This window comes from Lonchura striata, chromosome 6 (genome assembly GCF_050655825.1).
Source record: "Lonchura striata isolate lonStrDom1 chromosome 6, ASM5065582v1, whole genome shotgun sequence".
Classification (NCBI taxonomy): domain Eukaryota; kingdom Metazoa; phylum Chordata; class Aves; order Passeriformes; family Estrildidae; genus Lonchura; species Lonchura striata.
Genome location: NC_140708.1, coordinates 25,236,804 through 25,256,427, shown reverse-complemented (window position 1 = coordinate 25,256,427; position 19,624 = coordinate 25,236,804). Strand labels below are relative to the sequence as shown.

The 19,624-nt window shown below is 39.3% G+C and overlaps 1 protein-coding gene and 1 long non-coding RNA gene across 3 annotated transcripts; one reads left to right on the top strand and one right to left on the bottom strand.

Moving 5' to 3' along the window:
* The first annotated feature begins 674 nt into the window (after positions 1-674).
* Positions 675-11,801, top strand: CEP55 (centrosomal protein 55). 2 transcript variants are annotated; one of them, XM_021540181.3, is made up of 8 exons: positions 685-1,023; positions 2,780-3,067; positions 5,255-5,299; positions 6,063-6,201; positions 7,864-8,177; positions 9,152-9,223; positions 9,852-9,977; positions 10,425-11,801. In XM_021540181.3, exons 1-8 carry the CDS (start codon positions 850-852, stop codon positions 10,629-10,631), a joined length of 1,365 nt encoding a protein of 454 aa, XP_021395856.3. In that variant the 5' UTR covers positions 685-849; the 3' UTR covers positions 10,632-11,801. The 2 variants fall into 2 exon arrangements, with proteins under 2 accessions (XP_085439776.1, XP_021395856.3); XM_085583650.1 differs by lacking the exon at positions 2,780-3,067 and having other exon boundaries at positions 675-1,023.
* LOC146767057 (uncharacterized) lies at positions 10,873-19,622 on the bottom strand. Its single transcript, XR_014956319.1, has 2 exons — positions 19,141-19,622; positions 10,873-13,847 (listed from the first exon to the last, which is right to left on the bottom strand). It is a non-coding gene; the product is annotated as an uncharacterized LOC146767057 (long non-coding RNA).
* Positions 19,623-19,624: the final 2 nt, after the last annotated feature.

Sequence of the window (19,624 nt, the reverse complement as noted above, 5' to 3'; positions counted from 1 at the left end):
CAAGAGGGAGCAAAAGGAGCCACAAGTTCAGCCTAGTTTTTACACGGTCGCATGAGACCTACGCTAGCTTACTTTGTAATTATTAAAATTATTAGATTTGGGGTAGATGGAGGGAATTTCTGGAGAAAAACCCCACGCGCTCAGGGAGGAACGGGGACACAAACACGGGACAAACAGCACTGAGCGGGTCCCGCAGACCCTGCAGAGCCCCTCCGCCCCGGCAGCGCGGCTGGCCGAGCACCCCGCCCACACGCGGCCGGGAGCCCGGCAGCGGCCGGGCGGCGACACGGGGGCGGCGACACGGGGGCGGTGACACGGGGGCGGCGACACGGGGGGGCGGCGACACGGGGGCGGTGACACGGGGGGCGGTGACACGGGGGCGGTGACACGGGGGGCGGTGACACGGGGGGCGGTGACACGGGGGCGGTGACACGGGGGGCGGTGACACGGGGGCGGTGATACGGGGGGCGGCGATACGGGGGGCGGCGACACGGGGGCGGTGACACGGGGGGCGGTGACACGGGGGCGGTGACACGGGGGGCGGCGACACGGGGGGCGGTGACACGGGGAGACACCGCCCCTGCCGCCGCCGCCCCGCGGGGCCCTCCGCAACCCCGGAAGTGACGGCCCGGGGCCGCGGGATTCAAACTCCCGGAAGCGGCGCGGGCCGCGGCCGGACGGAGCCGCCCCGGGCCCCGCCGCACCGGGCCCGCCGGCCCCTGAGCCCCGCGGGCCCCGGGAGGACCCGCGCCGCCTGCGCTCGCCTCTGGCTGCCGGGAGCCTCGTCCCGCCCGCCAGAAGGGATCGCCGTTCCGTAGCGCCTCGCTCGGTTTGGACAGGCGCCTAACGATGAACGCCATCGATCGAATTATCGGCAAGGGGGGCCTGAAGTCGGGCAGCTCCAGAGCTGACAGTGGGCTCGAGAAGGGTAAGAGGGAGGGCGCTGCCCCGCGGAAAGCCATGGAGGAAGTGGCCACAGGCAAAGGCAAAGTGACGGACCCGGAGAGGAGCGAGCTCCTGCAGGTGAGCCGGGCTCGCCCGAGCCAGCCGGGCCGCGCCCGCGGGTACGGCGCTCGGCCTCGGGACCGGCCGCCCCTCCTTTCCTCCTTTCCTCTCAAACCTTTCGATGTCACAGCTGGTTTCGTAGTGTTAGACAAACTTTTTCTTTCACATTTTCATTCTCAGGTATTTTTCAATGACAGCTGAGCGAATAAAATCACACTCATCTGACAAGGCTGGTAAATACAAAGACTTGAGGTCAGAGGTCCCAGTTAGTCCATTAAGACCTGTCCTCATGTGTCCAACAGAACACGTCTCAGAAAAGTATTTTAAGCACTTCCTGAAAACATTTGATTAAGAACATGCCAAAAAGTGCAGAGTGTTTGTTTGAATTGAATTGTCAAGCTCCCACTCAGCTATAGGTAAATGAAACTGTTCCATCACAGATAAGAGCAGAAACTAAGACACTGCAAGGTATTGAGGCATCCATACGTCTCTTTCTGTTCCACTCGAGGTAAACCTGTGGTTGCAGAGGGAGATGTTCAAGACATAGGTGACATAGTCACAGCTTGTCAGGATTCCCAGAAGGATGGGGAAACTTTAGATGGACACTAGAAAAGAATACAACTAATGTGGACTAGCCATAGTAATTAATATTTCTAAGTAATAAATATTTCTAAGCCACTTTTTTTAACAAAAGGCTGTGCCACAAGGAAGTTGAGAAGTCTTAAGCCAAGGATGAGCTATGGCTGGGCAGCTCATACACAGTTTTGGCTAGATTCCTTAGTGTATTTGCTGAGTCTGTTGGTGTTTGCATGGTGTTGGTTACTTAATACTGGTTTCCTATAAACTAGAAAATACAGGTGCAAAATCACCATCGTGTTTGATACATCGGATACTCTTTGGTGTCACTATTTTAATTTTAGTGAGCAGTGGTGTTCAACCACTCCCTAACTGAGGCTCTCCCAAATTCATTTTCTTTCAGTTTCTCTTTCTAATGACTTGATATCAACATGCAGGATTTCAACATCAGCCTTTCTTAGCAGAATTAAATGCTGTCACATCGTGCAGAGCCCCATGGCATCTTAAATGCAGTACTAATTGTGTGTAATGATGACCTGGAGGCCTACTGGAAAGAGTGCATGTTGAAAATACCTACTAATGCACATTTTGAAACTACAGGGCCAGATAACATGGAAAAATAGCATCCTTTTCCTGAATGCTTTATTATAACTTTTCTGTAACTCACTGTCATGTAGCTTGCAAGAAGGCTTTGGTGCTTCCCAAAAGCTACCAAATATGCTAAGAAATATACTAAGAAATGTAGCACCAGCCTCTTTGCTGGAAGTGTTTTGGAATTCTTGTACTGCTTTTGTTTTATGGCTCATATACTGTAGTGATCTTTATTCATATGCAAAGCTGAGTACTTACCCAGCCTGTGAAACGTGGTTCTTTGCATTCTCTCCTATTTCAGACTAGTTTTCCTCTCACTTGATATTTCAGATGATTGCTCCAGTATTGTCTTTTTTGACTGAAAAGTAATTTTCTCAGCTAATTAAAGGCTAAGAGAGAACTTTGAAAGCGAGCATCATAGAATCATAAGGTCATAGAATGGGTTGGGTAGAAAGAGACCTTAAAGATCACCTAGTTCTAACCCACCTGCCATGGGCAAGGACACCTTCCACTAGTTCCTGCTGCTCAGAACATCTCAAAGTACTGTAAACTTGCTAATGCATTTGATGCATAGACTAACACCTACTCTTTATTCTGTTTCATTTAGAAAATACTTTCGCTTGAGAAAGAAAAAGAAAAATACAGCCATCTTCTTGGAGAGAAGGACAGAGAAATCCAAAACCTGAAAGACAAGCTTAGGTCCAAAACCAAGAATAGTGAAGTGTCCTTACTACAAAATCAACTAGAGGAAAAAACAAAGGAAGCAGAAAGGAGAGAACAGTTACTTTGTTCTCTATCAGAAGAAATTAACAGGTTAAAATGTAATTTATCTGCAGTCATGGCAAAATGCTCTGACCTTGAGAATGGAGCCAGTAGTACTTCTCAGGCATCCCAGGTGAGCACTGAAGATATATTGAAATTGCAAATTGCAATTTGTGCCCACTAAGCACCAGTATCTGTTATAAAATAGGGATGGTTTTTTAATTTTCTTACAAGCTGTGTTGCATGCTGAAGTATTCTTGTATGAAGCGAGATGGTATCCAGATTGAACTCAAAATGAAGAACAGAGCACACTTCAGGCAGCATAGCTGGGGAGGGAATTCTCTCCTGCTGTATTGCAAGGTCCCTAGTTCAAGGTCACACACAGGTAGTGTGTGACTACTGGGACGATCCACTGGTGCTCAGGCAAGCACTGTGCCCTTCTCAGATTTTTGTGCTCAGTGATCAGACAGAGTGAGAGGCAGCAGTGATAAGATGTATGGGACACTAGTAAAGACAAACTAAGCTCCTCACCTAATTCAGCTTCAGTCACGAGAATATCTTTCTTCTCTCTGCTCATTTGCATCTCAGTTGTTAAAACTAATTTTCTTTATTTTCTATGGCATCGCACATGGTAAGTTCTTCAATGTGGCACAGGACAGGAATGACGAGTTTCTCCTCTCATGTGAAGTGGTCAATAGATATGGTGCCAATCCTTGGCAGTATTTACAAGCCCATTCAGGATTTTACAGTTGTTTTTCCACCCCTGCCCCATTCTAATGTTCTTTGGAAAATGCAGTAGTATCTCTATGAGTGGCACAGGGGAGTTGTTTAGGTACAGGTGCCTAAAATTAGGTGGCTGTCTTTCTTTTCCAGCTTTTGACCTGCAGATGGTGCTGGTTCCCTACACTCTTCACGGGAGTTAAGCAATTTCTAGAAATCCTGCTTTAGCCAAATACATAACAGAATATCTTCATCTATGACTTTTGAGTCATAATATATAGTACTTCTAATAATGCAGTTTATTGAGAAATACCACTTGAAATGCAACATATTTATTTTAAATTTTAAGATACTTTGACCTTTATTAGAGGTGTTAAAATGTGTATTAAGTCAACAGGTTTTCATGATATTTTTGTTAATAAGCCACCAAAATATGTATTAGTTTAAAATCATAGTTTTCTTTTAAAATTTTAACTGATTTATCAACAGAGGACAATGATGTATTACTGGATGTCTTGGAGAACTTGAAAACAAGTCTAGCAATGCTGCTTGAAACTGCTAGGTGGCATGCTAGCTCTGAAATGGAAACAACAGTTTTATGACACAATTTTGAGAAAGTTTTTACTGAGGCAGGACTCTGATGTTCATAGAAATAAGTTCAGTGTCTCTAAATCCTATTTTTATTAGGAAGTGTTTAAGTTTAATAATTGTATTCAAAGTTCTGTATTTTTTAGCTATAAATTCTGTTGTAAATCATGTTCCAAGATCCATAGAAAAATGTTGGAAAAAATGTAGTTTGGATTTGGGTAGTAATCTACTTTTTTTTTTTTTCTCATTGAAGTTCCCTCTGACTTATATCTACACAATTTCATAACCAATTTGTATCCTGCAGAGAAGATCCATGTCAGAGTGGGAGAAACATGACTGCGTGACTGCTCTCCAGTTTTAGATGGGTCTCAAGAAGTCTCCTACTCATAAGTCATACTCACTGTACTGGGGATCAGGCTCAGAAAATCAGGCAGTTTGTCCTTGTGCTTGCAGACAGGCCTGCACGATTTCCCAGATGTTTACAGTCTTCCTGTTATCCCAGGGAAGCATTGAGGTCTCTGGCTTCTCCCCAGCTTCTCTGGGTCATTGTCAAATGTATGAGGATACAAAAATAGAAAAAAACATTTACCTTTCCTTGTGTACTTAAATAATACCCTTAAATATCTTCATTTTTCAAAATCTCTTTGCAGAGCACCCTTCAGGACTTCCAAGACAGCAGTTCATCAGAAAATACATTACGGTTTTCTTAGGAAATATATTAACGTAACTATGAGTTGCAGAATAAATTCTATGTAAATCTTTGTCTCATATTTTGCAGAAAAGACTATTTTAAATATATGAAATGGCTTTCTACATAACTTGGGTCTTTAAAAAAAAACCCCAGCAACCAAATATAAAGATCTTTAAACACAAAAGGCACACCTATTTTAATTTTTAAATGCATCTGATTTAATTTTTAAAATATTCTTATGCTCTTCATGTAAGGTTAATAGCTGTACAGGAGTAGCTTTGCTGTTTCAAACAACACTAGCAAGTTGTTCTTTGTCCACAGGAAGCGGCAACCAACAGCACTGAAGTTGAAAGACAATTGAAAGATGTAAGTTTCCTGTAAAATTCAAGCACACACCATCTGTATTGAGATGCAGAAGAATGTATATCATCATCATGTACATTTTGGGGTAGTATGGGACCTCAGAGGGTATGTTTCTCTCTAAAATATAATCCCTAAAATGATTTTGTAACAAGGCAGTATTTTAAATTTAAAAATCCAAAAACTTGCAAAATAAAAAAATTAAGATTTTCATCATCTTTGAAAGACTTTGCTTGGAACATCAGAACAAAATGGTTGCTGACAACTCAGAAGCCTCTAGGAACCTGACACTGCCCAGCATAGCTTGAGGTTGGATTAGAAACCTCCTGAAGTCCCTTTCAAACTGAATAAGTCTATGAGCCAAGCAACTAGAAAATCCATATCCTTGTTCTTATAAATTAAGTTGCAATGATACAGTTTCATTTTATTCCATTTTCAAGGTCTGTTATTTTATATTTTATTTTATATTTGAGATTGAAAAGTTAATTCTTCATAATCTTCATAATGACTCATGAAAGCCTTTGTTCTTTCAGTAATTTTTCCATTGCTGCATTTTTAACTTATGATCAGCATTCTGAATTTACTTTCCAAATGAAGATGGATTTATTTATTTATTGTACAGATTACTACAATTTGCAGCAGATTTAACTAGCTTATCTTTATACTGTCTAATACATAACTTCTAATATTTTGAAGACATAAGACAAATACTTTTAAAAGCTGATTAATTACCAGAGACTTTTTTGTTGTTCTCTTTCTTTTTATGAAGGCTCTTGAGAAAAATCAGCAGTGGCTACTGTATGACCAGCAACGGGAAGCATATGTCAGGGGATTGCTTGGAAGGATCTTTGAACTGGAACAGAAGGCAGAAATAGCTAGCAAGCAAGAATCTAAATCAAATTCAGAAGGTATCAACTTCATTTTTACCCCCACAAATGACCCAAACCATAATTATCTATAGAATAAATTTTCTGAGAACAAATTATAGCACACTTAAAATCAAGACTTTTTTCTCAATGCTTTGGCTGCTTAATGGTACAACTTGGTTAAATAATATTCCTCTGCTTCCTGTTATCTATCTATGTTACTTGACCAGCAGTACTTCCTGTTCTTATCCACTTCAAAGATGGTTTTAACAGCCTTGACACTCTATTAGCAACCTCTCTGTTTGTGGAAAGTGTTGATGCAAATAGATGTATGTCTCCCATCCTTCAAAGTACACTTTCAGTAGACATAATGGAAGCATTAAGGATTTATTAGTTAGGTGTGGATCAGATTTCTTTAAATTTACTTTTTTCAAAATAAATATTATAAAAATGACTCAAGATTGCCATGTTCTTTACTCACCTGAACAGTTGTTACAGGGCAAGAAAGCCTGTGATAGGTTTGGCACCTCTCCAAAGCAGTGTTTCACAATGAGGATCTGGCCACCTCCAGCTCACTTCCTTGCTGTGCACTTCCTCAATAAGGCACACCCTCTCAGTATTAATAAAATTAAAATCATATTAAGCAGAAGAACCAGAAGGCATTGACTTGCTTTTCTTATTACCAGATTATTGATTTCATACATGCTGTAACTGATGTGCAAGGTAAATTCACTAAACAGAACTAGCATCATGTGGAGTAAGAGCATACCCACAGGCTTGCCATTAATAATTCATGGGCGGTGGCTTGGTTTCTATATGGCTGTTTGAATCTTTCTGGAAAGTACATATATGAAAACCTTTTCTAGGGAAAAACTTGGCCTGTCTCTGAGGATGGCATTGCCCTGTAAAGCAGTATTGCTAATGAGAAGATAGGGCTTAATTCCTAGCTGAGGGAAAGGAGAATATTCAAGCAGGAAACTCTCCCTAGTAAATTACACTTTGAATAATTAGGGTAAGTCTTCAATAGGAAAGGTATTAAAGCCACAAAACTTACAGTACCAAAAATCAGCAAAGCCCATGAAATTCTGCATCCCTTATTCTGCTTCTACATATATTTTGTATTGCTTCTGAATTTTTGCAGTCTGCCTCTTAATTTTTTCCTACTTATTAAACTTTCCTTGGGTCAACAAGCAGAAATTTTCTAACCTAAAGCATTTGTAATCAAAAGAACTGTCCTAGTCCTTTCTATTTACTATTTAGAAGTAAATTATGGCATATTCTTTGGAAAAGATGGTCTGCAAAAGACAGTGGAAGGTCTGGCTTTGGTCAAAAAGGTTGAAGTAGAATCTATCATCTCCCCAAGGGTATCTCTGTGGAGGGAGTAATACCAGCAGCTTGGCTAAAGAGCATAAAAATAAAAGTAGGAATCCAGTGTCTTTGGGTCAGATTCCCATATGTCAATATAATGCATGAGGCCTTAGAAGAACTGTGTTTTCCAGTAAGTATATTGATAAGGAGCTTAATGTATTATAAATACTGAAAGCTGTTTCAACCAAAGTTTGGTTCTAATCTGAGCTGTGCAATAGCCTACTATGGCAATTTCTGTTAATAATCCTTAAAATGCTGTTAAAGATTTAGTGTTCTGATTTTTAAGTGGTTTTTTTTTTTTCACATTGCTAACTCGATTATTTCCGACTCATTAAGGTCATCTGCAAGAGGAAAAGCAAGAATACTCTGACCAGCTGTTACTAACTGTTAAACGTGATCCTGACACTGAAAGACACACTATAAACCAGCTGAGATCTGACCTTAACAAACTTAAGAAGATGTATGAAGAGGCAGAAGGGGAAATGATGACTTTAAATGCCTTATTGCAGTCGCAACGGCTTGCTGAAATGAAGACTCAAGAAAATGAAAATAAAATGAAAGAGAAAGCACTAAGACTAAAACAGGAAAATGAAAATATCAAAGAACAGCTCAGAGAAGAAAGAGAAAAGTCTGAAGATCTTTTATGTCAGGTAAGTGAATGCATTTGGAGGTTTGAGATCATTAGCAAAGAATCAAGATATGTGAAAATTCATAGTTAATCAGAATGGACCATCCCTTTCTCTGGTAACTATTCTTCACATAGATAAACACTTATGTCCTTGTGGTTAAAACTGAATTGTTTAAAGAAGAAACTTCTTTGTTCATTTATTTCCCTAGTCTTAAGGGCTACAAAAGAGGAGGTAGAAAACATTTGATTTTTTCTAATATAGTTCATCCTTTAGACTAATAGTAAATGAGAACAAGAAAGCTAAAAGTTTATTTTATCATGTGCTCCTAACTATGGAATACCACTAATATTAGCTGGCAGCTAAAATAAAACTGGTATTTGAAATACGAGAATAAAATTTACTAGACACTAAAGTAGGCCAAAAGCAGAACACTTAAGCTTTCTAAAGACAGACTGGTTCTTACTAGTTAATAATGATTAAAATATGTTTATTTTATTATTTTATTTTATTTTTTGAAGCTGAACAACAGCATTATCACAAAAGTTGATACATGCTGAAAGCAGAGGATATTTTAATGTATGCATTTACTTAATGGTTATAATACAGTACTTTCTCACCCTTAAAGTTGTTCTCTTATATTAAAACAATTGCATTGTTTTTGTTTATCAACATCATATCATATTAGTGCAAACATAGGTTTTGTGAGTATATTTTGGTCAGCATCCTGGCAATCACCTAGAAGGCTTCCATTTTTGGTTTCTTTTTTAACAATAACATCCTGCATTCTCACTTCTTGATGCAATAATTTTTCACTAGGGTTTTCCTTGGAGAAGTAGTGATTTGAATTGAGTTTGGTTCTTGCATAACAGACATACATTTTCTGTTGGCATTGGAATATAAGAGTTTGCTTCCATCTCATTATAAATTAATTTTTTTTAACTTATTAACTATTGTATATGGAAGTTGTTTGTTACAATTGTTCATCTGCCTTGTAGGTGCAACTCCTTCGTAAATCATTGCTCAGACAGGAGGCAGAACACACAAGAATAGCTTTGTTGGAACAACAGGTACAAAATAATGTGCTAAAGTGCTGATACTGAATCTGTGTTAGGCACAAAGTCTTTCTAGACTACCTTCACATTTAGCAATGATTAGTATATCAAATAAAGTAATATTAGGCATGAATATTCAACTGTACATAATCTCTTGATACTTTCAAAAATTTTGACAAGTGTCAGGAGGAAAATCTGTAACTTTGTATTGATAAGAGGGTATGATCAAACCTGATGTTGTTTCCTCCACAATCACTTGTTTAACAGGTAAAGCCTCAGATAAGGCACAGAAACATCCTAAAACTAATGACCTAATTAAAGTTTTGTAGTATATTTTTGATATAGTTATAGAAATAATTGCATTGCCATATTTTCTATTTTCTTTATTTGAAATTGACACACCCTCCAATCAAAATAACTTCAAACTGTACCTCTTCTAAGGGAGATCTTAATAACTGGGCATGTGAGAATTTCACTGTAATGAAAGCAACAGCAATTTTTAAATTTTCATTTAAACTTTCCTTTTAATCCCATTTTAAGATGTAATTGCAGAGCAAAACTGACTTTAAATATATAAATGGGAAACATTCCTCCCAATTCATACTAACTTTGACTTTAATTTTTAACTTTGTTGGGCTTCCAGATCCAGACATGCACCACAGACTTAGAGAATGGAAAGCTTGATCGCCAGAACTTGAAGCATGAGTTAAACCATGTTCTCAAGGAGCTGCGCAAGGCCAAGGAGAAAATAACCCGTCTGGAACCCCTGGTATGTACTGAAAAAGTCACAGGTGAATTCAGTCAGGTTTTTTGCATTAACATACATCTTCTTGCTTTGTTCAAACACTAAGTGTCCCTCCATCCTTTACGTCTGTTTCCCCAAGGCGCAGAGCCCTGTGCAAGGCAGGCAGGCACTGCTGTGCTCTCCAGCAAGCACAGAGCAGGAGCACTGCAGCAGAAGCTGCAGAGCAGTCAGGGTGCTGAGCAGGGAATGCTCTGTATTCTGTATCACAATGTGTGACCCAGTTTTGTCTGTTGCACCAGGACAAAGATGCAATGTGCTTCCACTTAGACTTGTTGCGGGTGAACAGGGCACAGTCCTTAGGGCTGTAACACAGCCAAGGCTTGTCTGCCATCAAGCCTTAATATATTTTCCTACAGTGTTTGACCAGTGCATGCATGCCCCAGTCTTACAGTGAAGCTCCTCCTTTTCCAGGAACTCCGGGAATATGGACATACAGAATCACAGGAAGATTTGCAAGCTGTATTTGACAAGAAGCTGACCACACATGACAGAAGTCCTCCCCTGAAACATTCCAGCTGCCTTGATGAAAGTTTTCTCGAGTGTCCCAGATGTAAAGTGCCATATCCAACGAGCCAGCATAGAGAATTACTAGCACACATTGACTTCTGTACAGCTTGAGCTCCAAATGGACTTTGCTTCATGTATGCTGCCAATATGCCAGGCAAAAGTATTTTAAAGCTTTTTTCTTAGTTATATAAATGACTGCTGATTTTATAATTCAGTTCCACAAAAACAGTATTAACATTATAATTTGGCCTCAGTATTTTACCTCGTGTTTTTGAAAAACAGCTACTGCATTTTCTAGTTGCAAACAGAAATATTTTTGAATTGGGAATATTTAAAGTAGTAAACTACTGGCTTTATTTTTTTTTTTTTTTGTTTTGCACTATTAAATGTAAGAATAGTAAAAGCACAATTATTGTGTCAGACTATTTTAGTTTTGGCATACCTACTTCTTGGTTGTTGAATCCTGATGATTGTGCTTGTACCTTAACTGACAAGAATAGCTGCAAAAGATTTTTGGCCCTCATAGGTGCACTATATATATTTATTTATACATAGTGTGTGTATATATGTGTAGTGTGTATAGTATATACATACATGTGTTATATATATGTGGAATATATCAACATCTTGATACATAAAAACTCAGGAGGGCCATCTTAAATCTTTGCTACTTAACATTGATGCTCAAACCATCAATCTTAAGTAGCTGATTATCCTGAATCATCATCAGGGGTGACTAAAATGCTGACCAAGGTTTAACCTCAGAAAAACCAACTTCCTAGCAAACAAAAACTTCCTTGGTGCTGAAGAAAGTTTATATTTCAGACCATGTCAGAGGCCATATTTGAATTTTGCATATAGAATTACGCTGAATTAAATTTGTTTTGATTCTGTATTTTAGAGGTTAAAGTTGGGAAATGTCAGTTATTCAACCTTAGATTTGACAAATGTCCCAAAGTGCAGTTTTTAACAAATTGCTCCGGTATATTTGAAGTGTCACTGTATTTTGGTATCAATACAAAACACAAGTTAATGACAAATTCTGGCAACAAATTAGAACCTGGCAAAAAAAATCCCTAATGGATTTGCAATTGCAGTGTTATTTTTCTCTAGCACTTACTGTAGACTTGAATGTGTTGTGTGCGTTTTGTTCCTTGCATATGTAGTGAAGGCCCAACAAGATTTCTGTGGAAATTACTAAAATGGGGAAATTTTACAAAATACACTAGTTAAGAATAAATTTGCGCATTTTACAAGTTTGTAAAATGTTTGCTGAGGTCACACAGGTGCCCAAGGAGTCTCTTTCTCTGGCCTGCGGATTCTGATTGCTAGCTGGTGTCAGCTTTCTCCATTGTGCTTTGCTGCAAAACTGTGCTTTTACCCATAACATTCACCTTAATCCCTGATGGTTAAGTCTTATTCTTAAATATAAAGGTGTTTTCCAACTTATTGAAAATAACTGATAGTATCAAGTGATGTTATTCTCAATTAAATCCAGTGCTCATGAGACAATAAATACTAAAAGGTATTATCTTTATATCTGAAATATTTCTGCCAGATTTATTTTATTATCTACTTTTCAATTTCACTGACTGTGTTTTAGGCTTATAATCTGCTGGTAACAGATTTTCTGACCAAAGATATGATAAACTAATGAGTAAAACAGAAATTGTGCTTCAGAATCTCAAAGTTTTGCCATGAGGGAAATTGTCTTAATTTCATATATTTTTAAAAATCTTTTCATTCAGGATGATAACTATGCTTTTCATTACAGCCTAATAATTTTAATCTCTGATTAAACTACTTTTAAAAGTTTGTCTGTCTTTGAACAACACTTTAATCAGCTAGTATTCTATTCTCAGCTGCATACTCGGCACAGTTTCTGCCAAAGGAAATCCTTATCTTTTATGTATTATAAATTAATTAGGTTTGCCTAGTACAGGTCAGAACTATTCAGTAGTTCTGAGGCTTTCTTAAATTAACATAAAACACTTCCACATTAGAAACTGATACTGTAGACGGAGACTCAGAAAGTTCATAATGTTTAAAAAGTTTTGTTAATTCCACCTTTTCTGAGCTTTAACAATGGGTTTAGTCCTACCTGATAAATTTTATGCCTAAGCACCAAAAAACACCTTGCTGATAAATTTTTACAGGTCATTATTGTGGTATATGTTGCAAAATACCAAAATGACATTCTAGTGAAGTAAAATGCTTATTTTGAAAGCAGACCCACAAATACTATTGCCATCACCTACCTGTAATTAAAACCAACTATAAAGCTCCAACTTTATAAGGTATGCAAATTATATCACTATTTTTTTTCTATTTCTTAGAAGCTAAGAAATTTCAGAATTTTTTTTTTTTTCCTCAAAGTTAACGAAGGAGATCTGCTGCTCCTCTCTTTAGTTATATGTGGAGAAGTTTGTGCCTAACATGCTCATCTCTACTTATTTAGCTGTAAGTATAGTTCTTGGTAAGGCAGGAAGCAACAGCAGTGTGTCTTCATTACTTCAAGAACTTTGGGTTTACAATTTCAGGAGCCTTTTTCTATTATGTCCCTTTCAAGTAATTGAATTTCAACCTACCAGAAAGACTGCATTATTTGAAACTGTTGATCTAGAGAAGCTTGGGGGCTAATAAAATGGTTTACCAATAGTAGCATGTTTTTAAATCTAGCTTTTACACTGTTCTTTTTAAGCAAATTAAATGGTTTTGATGCAATGTTGGGTGGCTGGAAAGAAAACTAAAACTCCACAATTTTTTTTTTCCATAAGAAGAACTGCTTGTGGAATAAAAACTGAAAGATGGCTCTGTTATTTTTCTGAGCTTCATGAATCAACTTCTAATACTCTACTTGCTTGTGTAGCTTTTAGTCTCAGTTTTGATAACAATCTTTCACAAGGTTATGTTGACTTTGAGTATTGTACTTCAAGAACAAGTCAGACTAATATGAACGTAGTAGAAGTCTTTCAGATTTCTGATAAAATTCATGGAAGATTCAGATTTATCCAGTCTAGAAAACAACATGAAAAAATACTATTTCATACAGAGGAAAGAAAAAAAAAGTCTTCCAGTGCTCAATGAAAAGAGTAACATGTTCAAAATTGCAACAGATAAGTAAAATCTTTCTGGTGATTGGAGTAGATGAGCAGTGAAATACATTGCTTACAGAGGCTGTAAAATCTCCTCCACTGGAGATTTATGGGGACACTTATGTAACTACCTAAACCATCCCTGACAGGTGGGGCTGCCTTGGCTCAGGGACAGCAGCCACTGATTTCTCACAGTGCCTTGGAAGCCCCATTTTTAATGGCACATAAAGACCTGCAAGAAAAAAAAGACACTATAAGATTTAAATTAAAAAGCCACAATGGTTCTGCACTGATTCTTGATCTTCTTTAGCATGTAGTGTTATTTCACTACATGCTAAATTAGTAGGTACTGTACCAGAAGTCGTTAAAACAGTTTAATCTCATTTTTCTCAACTAGAAAATTACTGGTATTCCTATGTCTGTATGAACTTCTAGTCTAAGCAGAGATAGAATACCATAAAATACTGCTTCAAATCAATACTTGCACTCATGCATCACTATTCTGCTGAAAAACAAGATAAATGACACAGGCATAACTTGATGTCACTTAATTCCTGATTATTGGGAAGTGCATCATTCCCACATTGTTTTAACAAACACCACCGTGGTGTCTGGTTCTTTGGTATCTGGGGTGTTTAGGCTCCCCTCCATAAGGTGCTCCAGTAGAAGATTCAGAAAGCTGGTGTTCTGAGAGGAAGCTGGCCAAGCCAGCCAGTGCAAAACATGACTGCTCTAGAAGAGTCACAGATGTAAATTCTCTTCTAACGTTGTCAATGTCAAATGCATCTCTTGCAAAAAAAGCAGACTTCAAAAAGGATGTGTATCCACGAAGTGAGACTTCCCTCACACCCAGGCCTTCAGACCTGTAACAGAGCTCCCCACCAGCATTTACGGACAGATACTCATTTGGTGGTCTCTATGACCAACCAAAATTTTCAGTATTTTTTACTAAATCAATAGCTCCAAAGAGATAGACCAAGATAAGGTGCTTCAAAATATTCTGTAAGAAAGAAGTCTGGGACCTTATCATGGTGATATCCAGCTGGCTGCTTGATGGAAGTGCAACCAGGTTTAATTTCCCTCATAAATTCAAAACTGGTGAATGTGCACACTGTGCCAGTGAAAGTGACAGTTTTATTCATGTAACAAGCTTGATAGGGTCAGTGTTATTTCATGCAACTAGACAGAAAACTCTACAGCCTAATTAAGACATACATGCTTTCTAGACTCAGTTTATGGGAAGCTCCAAGTCACATCTTATCAGTCATCTCAAATGGCCACTGATAATGAAAACCATAAACAGTGTGGGAAATAACATGATTACTATTACATTAGGGAAGGCAGAAGGGTTTACAGCAGAATTTAAAGCATTATTTGAACTTCCATTGCTTTTGCAAGATTGATTTTTCTGTTTCTCCAGCCCTAGCTTAATGCTAGCTAAGGAGAAGCCTGACAATATAGACAGTCTTTGCAGCAGACAGACACTGTAGACCTTCCTTCAGAATTATGTGGCTTTTAAAAGTAAAGCTGCTATCCCAATTTGGAGCTGAAGAGCCCCTGTTTCTCCCAACAAATTACTCTTCTAAGATGAGACATCAGGGAAAGAAAAGGGACAATTCTCCTTAAACTTCACGAATAAGAACATTCTCAAATCACTGAGCTCTTGACAATGAGAGGAAACAATGGTGTCTGTGATCTCTGTACAGCCCAGCAGACCAATGTGTTCAGGGAATGTCTGAGAACATCTCCTGAGCTTGAGGGGCTGGTGCCAAGTTTAGTTTGTAAATCCTTCAGATGTTCCCTACAGCTTTTGTTTTGATGTCTTTGCATCAAAGCTCATTAGCAGAAATGTAAGTAACTTTATGCACACCTGAAAGTTAAGCAAAGATCCAGTGGCACTTTTAACATCCAACTCTGCAAAAAACTCATGCAGGATCTCAGTTCCTTGTTAAGAGTGTTCTACCAGATCCTGCAATGTCCAAGCAAACCAGTCTGATACTCTGTATTCACTGATAAACTCCCTAAATCAATGGGCTAGATGTGTAAGTGTAATAGAGTTTCTAAAACTGTTAAGAAACAACCTCATTTAGTTATAAGAGTTTAGCTGGAGCTGAGTCACTCTGGTGAAGCTTGGTTAGTATGCAGCAAAACAGGAAACGTGACCATCCAGGGGAAGTCTATGTTACATGGATTATGTTCTTAATTTACACTTAGTTCAGAGAGAAATCCCTTCCTCACTGCAAGCCACGATGCTGATGTTGGCAAAATTTCTGGTGGTCTGGATGACTAGAAGCTGACCCAGCTTTTATTAGAAAGCACTTCTGACAGTATTATTGGCAGCTCTGCTTTTGGCTGAAGCCTTGGTCAGTAATGCTGCTGCTACAGCTTGAAACTACAGCACCACTGGCACTTACCCCAGGAAGCATGCCAGCTTCTAATGGGTACTGACCACAGCAAAATGAGACTTCCCAGAAGAAAAAGTGACTTGCTCACATCCCAGAAGAAACAGGGATTAGTTTTTGACATAAGTGAAGTATCTAGTTATTTTCTGGGACACAGAAATGTGTGAGCTTGCTACTATATGTAAACAAACAGATGCATTTATATTTACAATAAAAGTTTAAAATTGTCCCTCACATTGGTGTAAGCGCTTCAGCTCACTGATATGAAAGTATAAAATGGGTGAGCAGTTAGAAAACTTCATCAAAAACAAAATAAATCAAAACAGACTTGTATTTGAAACATACCTTACAATGATACATCTAAGCACAGGATTCATAGTATCTAGAAGCAGAACAGCTGCAGTGTGATATGGAAGAGCAAAAATAAAAATAGAAACCTAACCCTGGTTGAAAATTATGATAAAAATCTTATTGTGCAGATCCATGAGTCATTTACAAGCTTGCAACCTCTCTTGTGAAGACAGAGACAACCTTTCTAATGAAATGAATTTACATCACTTAGCAAACATTAAATGTGCAATACAACTGTTACAGAAGTCAGTGCTATTTACCTAGTGTGATACAGGTGCACAAAAATACACCCAAAGACTTAAAACACCAATCTACATGCAAGAAGATGCATAAATAAGGCCAAAACTTTCACTAAACCATGTCCAAATGGAATAAGAACTCCCATCTCCCAGAGTCACCTACTAAGTGGTCCTTTTCTCTGGGAATATTTCTTAATGCTCAAGATATAAATAAGCTGATCGATCCCCATCTGTCACGACAGTTTGTGGTTGCCAGGGGAACAATCTGAAAAGCAGAGCTTGACTAATGGTATCAGGTAACACAGCCCTTATCTGAAACAGAGAAGGCCAAACCTTGGGCTTTCATTAGAGATGAAGAAAACACCCACAAAAAAAGAAACAAGATTTTTCCCTGCTAGGTTAGGCAAACCACCTCCACAGAGGTCTCTGCAGTTTTCATTTAACTTAGAGCAATGAAATCTGAGCTGACTCCATGTTTGAGCATATAAGTAAACATAGGTTAAAAAAATTATATAGGTTAAGCAATCATAACAGGTTTCCAGGCATTCTGGTAATCACTTCCTTGTCATAAGGACGTGGTGCACATACCACACACAGCATCCACCTATTACAGTAAAGCCAGAGTTGCTCTATGGGGGTTACAACTCCTCTCTTCCTCAGATTTCATGTTGTGATGGTTGCTATGATTAGACCTATCCAACAGCAAATACAATTTTTGTACCTCATGGGAGGGAAAAGAAAGTTACTCTTTTAGATAATGGATCAATTAGACCCATGAGTAATGAGACTGGTTTTGCTCCTGCAAGGAGCCCCCACTTGTTTGATCAAATCCGATGGAAACCAGCATGTTTCTTCACACCTCTGCTGTCCTCAGGCAGAGGATTTTGTACACAGGTCAGTGTGAAGTTCACTCACTAGTAGCATACCAAAAGCAGCACTTCACTTTGATTCTCCTGACCAAACAACAGGCTTATGCCAAGTAAGGCTCTCACTCACACCTAAGGACCAAAGCTAAAGGTGGTCCTTTCTAAAGAAGATCAAAGATCTACCCACACACTCCACACCTCATCTCATTTTCAAACCTTCTTCTCTTCTGGTATTCCTTCCCTCCCTGACTAAAAGTATCTTAATTTCTGCAATAGTGCAGCTTTGTATGCTTCACTCCCTGTTTCCTTTCCCCTATATGGTTTCATATATGCTTACTTTTACTTTGAAACTGACAGGGCCAGTTTCTAATTTAACTTTCCACTAGTGTCAAAGGGGCTAAAGATTTTATTCATAATAAAATTTGCATTTATCTGTGCTACCATTTCCAGCTGCCTCACCTCCACTCCTCCTGTCCTGTTAATGCCTCCCAAGTTTTCACACAGGTACAACCAGGCTATTAACAATAGCTCTTTCCCAAATCCCTGCCATCATTTAGAGCTCACCACACCACCGGTAATGCCAGCTGCCCAGAATTCTGGGGCTAGTCTGTCAGCTTGTAAAAAGTCCCAGGCCTGTGAGGTTGTGACAACTGGGAGGTGTTGCTGTATTTCAAGGTTCACTAATCATTTTAAAGAATCAGTTCATAGCAGAGCCAACATAAATTGTGGATATGCCAAGCACTGATCATATATGATAATAATAAATCAGTAGATCTATTAAATGTACTGAAATTTTTGTAATATGGATGCAGATGTTTTTCTGTCATCAAATGATCTAAAATACCAATATTGAAACACCTCTTATTGAAAAAAAAGACCGTCTTTGCAAGTTTTCTTATTGTCTTCACTTGAGTTCATAGCCCATTCCCTCAGCAGCAACTGTGCCCACATTTCATACAGTCATCTGTCAGCAGGAGCTAGCAGGAGTATTTCATACACCTGTTAAGGCTGCCCTTGTTAGCCCTTGTTAGACAAACTCCTTGTTTGATGAGATGGCATAGATGGTTAGAACCACTAATTGAAATAATTGCTATTTGAAATAAATGCAAATTCTGCACAGCAAATGTGGGAAGCAGTCCAGGAAAGATGTCACTCTTGTCATCCCTCATTAGGAGATTGCCCCTTCAAAGGACCAAGTTTCTGGAATCCCCACTAATCTGGAATCCCCACTAATGCTGTTGCGTAAATGGTTGATGGCAGGGTCACACCCAGGGTACTGCAGAAGCACTGCCCATCACCTGCTCCCCGTGGCACAGCAGTTTTGTATTCCACACACGTGGAATAGCTCTCACCTCAACAAATGGTGTAGGTCCACACGCTGAGCCTGTAAGTGAACCCTTGAGTGCCTGCACTGGCACTCAGCCAAATGAATTCACCCAGCCTAAAGTTATATAACTGTTTACATACTTTATGAAAACATTTTATCTTCTTTTATGAGACATTATCCACCAGTCTGTAACAATTTACATGCTTCACTTCCAGCCCATTTCTAAATCATCTGAAGTGAAGAGGCTAAGTGGAAAGCCCTACTTTCATTTACAATCTGAGCCACTGCTTCTAGTAATTGAAGCTCAGAGAAAATAAGGTATTTTCTAGGTTTGTCTTACTTTAACAGGCTTCTCCAGCACGAACTCCTAACACAGGTGAGATCCTAGATGAATTTTGTAAATAGATCCCCAAAATCATGTCAGTGACACTTCTCCACAGTTAGGACAAGCAATGCACAGGTTTGCTGTTTCCAAATGCCACTGTCAATACAGAAGGTGATAGGTTAAGTCCTTTTTTTTTTTTTACCCTAGATTAGTCTGGTCATCCTAGGCTCTTGAGGAGAGCTCTCAGAGTGGTGTGGCAGCCATCCATGTTTCTAAGCCATGCATACCCCATTGGATGGGAGCAGACTGAGTGGCCTTCCAGGGTCACTGGCACCCCAGGGGCCTGCCTAGAGAGCTGAGCAGACCAGGGCTGGCACTGGATGAGGTGGCTGGGTCTGGGCGCCCGGGCATGGGGATGGCAGCGTGCTGAGCCACCCCCTGCCCAGGGAGGTGTCGGGCAGCCCCTCACTGCCGCCCCACGCGCTGCGGCCTCGCCTTT

Excerpts from the sequence above, each read along its gene's own strand:
- CEP55 (XM_021540181.3), top strand. The coding sequence starts at position 850 with ATGAACGCCATCGATCGAATTATCGGCAAGGGGGGCCTGAAGTCGGGC. Across the intron at positions 9,224-9,851 it reads TAGCTTTGTTGGAACAACAG|ATCCAGACATGCACCACAGA; the intron begins GTACAAAATAAT and ends TTGGGCTTCCAG. Across the intron at positions 9,978-10,424 it reads TAACCCGTCTGGAACCCCTG|GAACTCCGGGAATATGGACA; the intron begins GTATGTACTGAA and ends CTCCTTTTCCAG.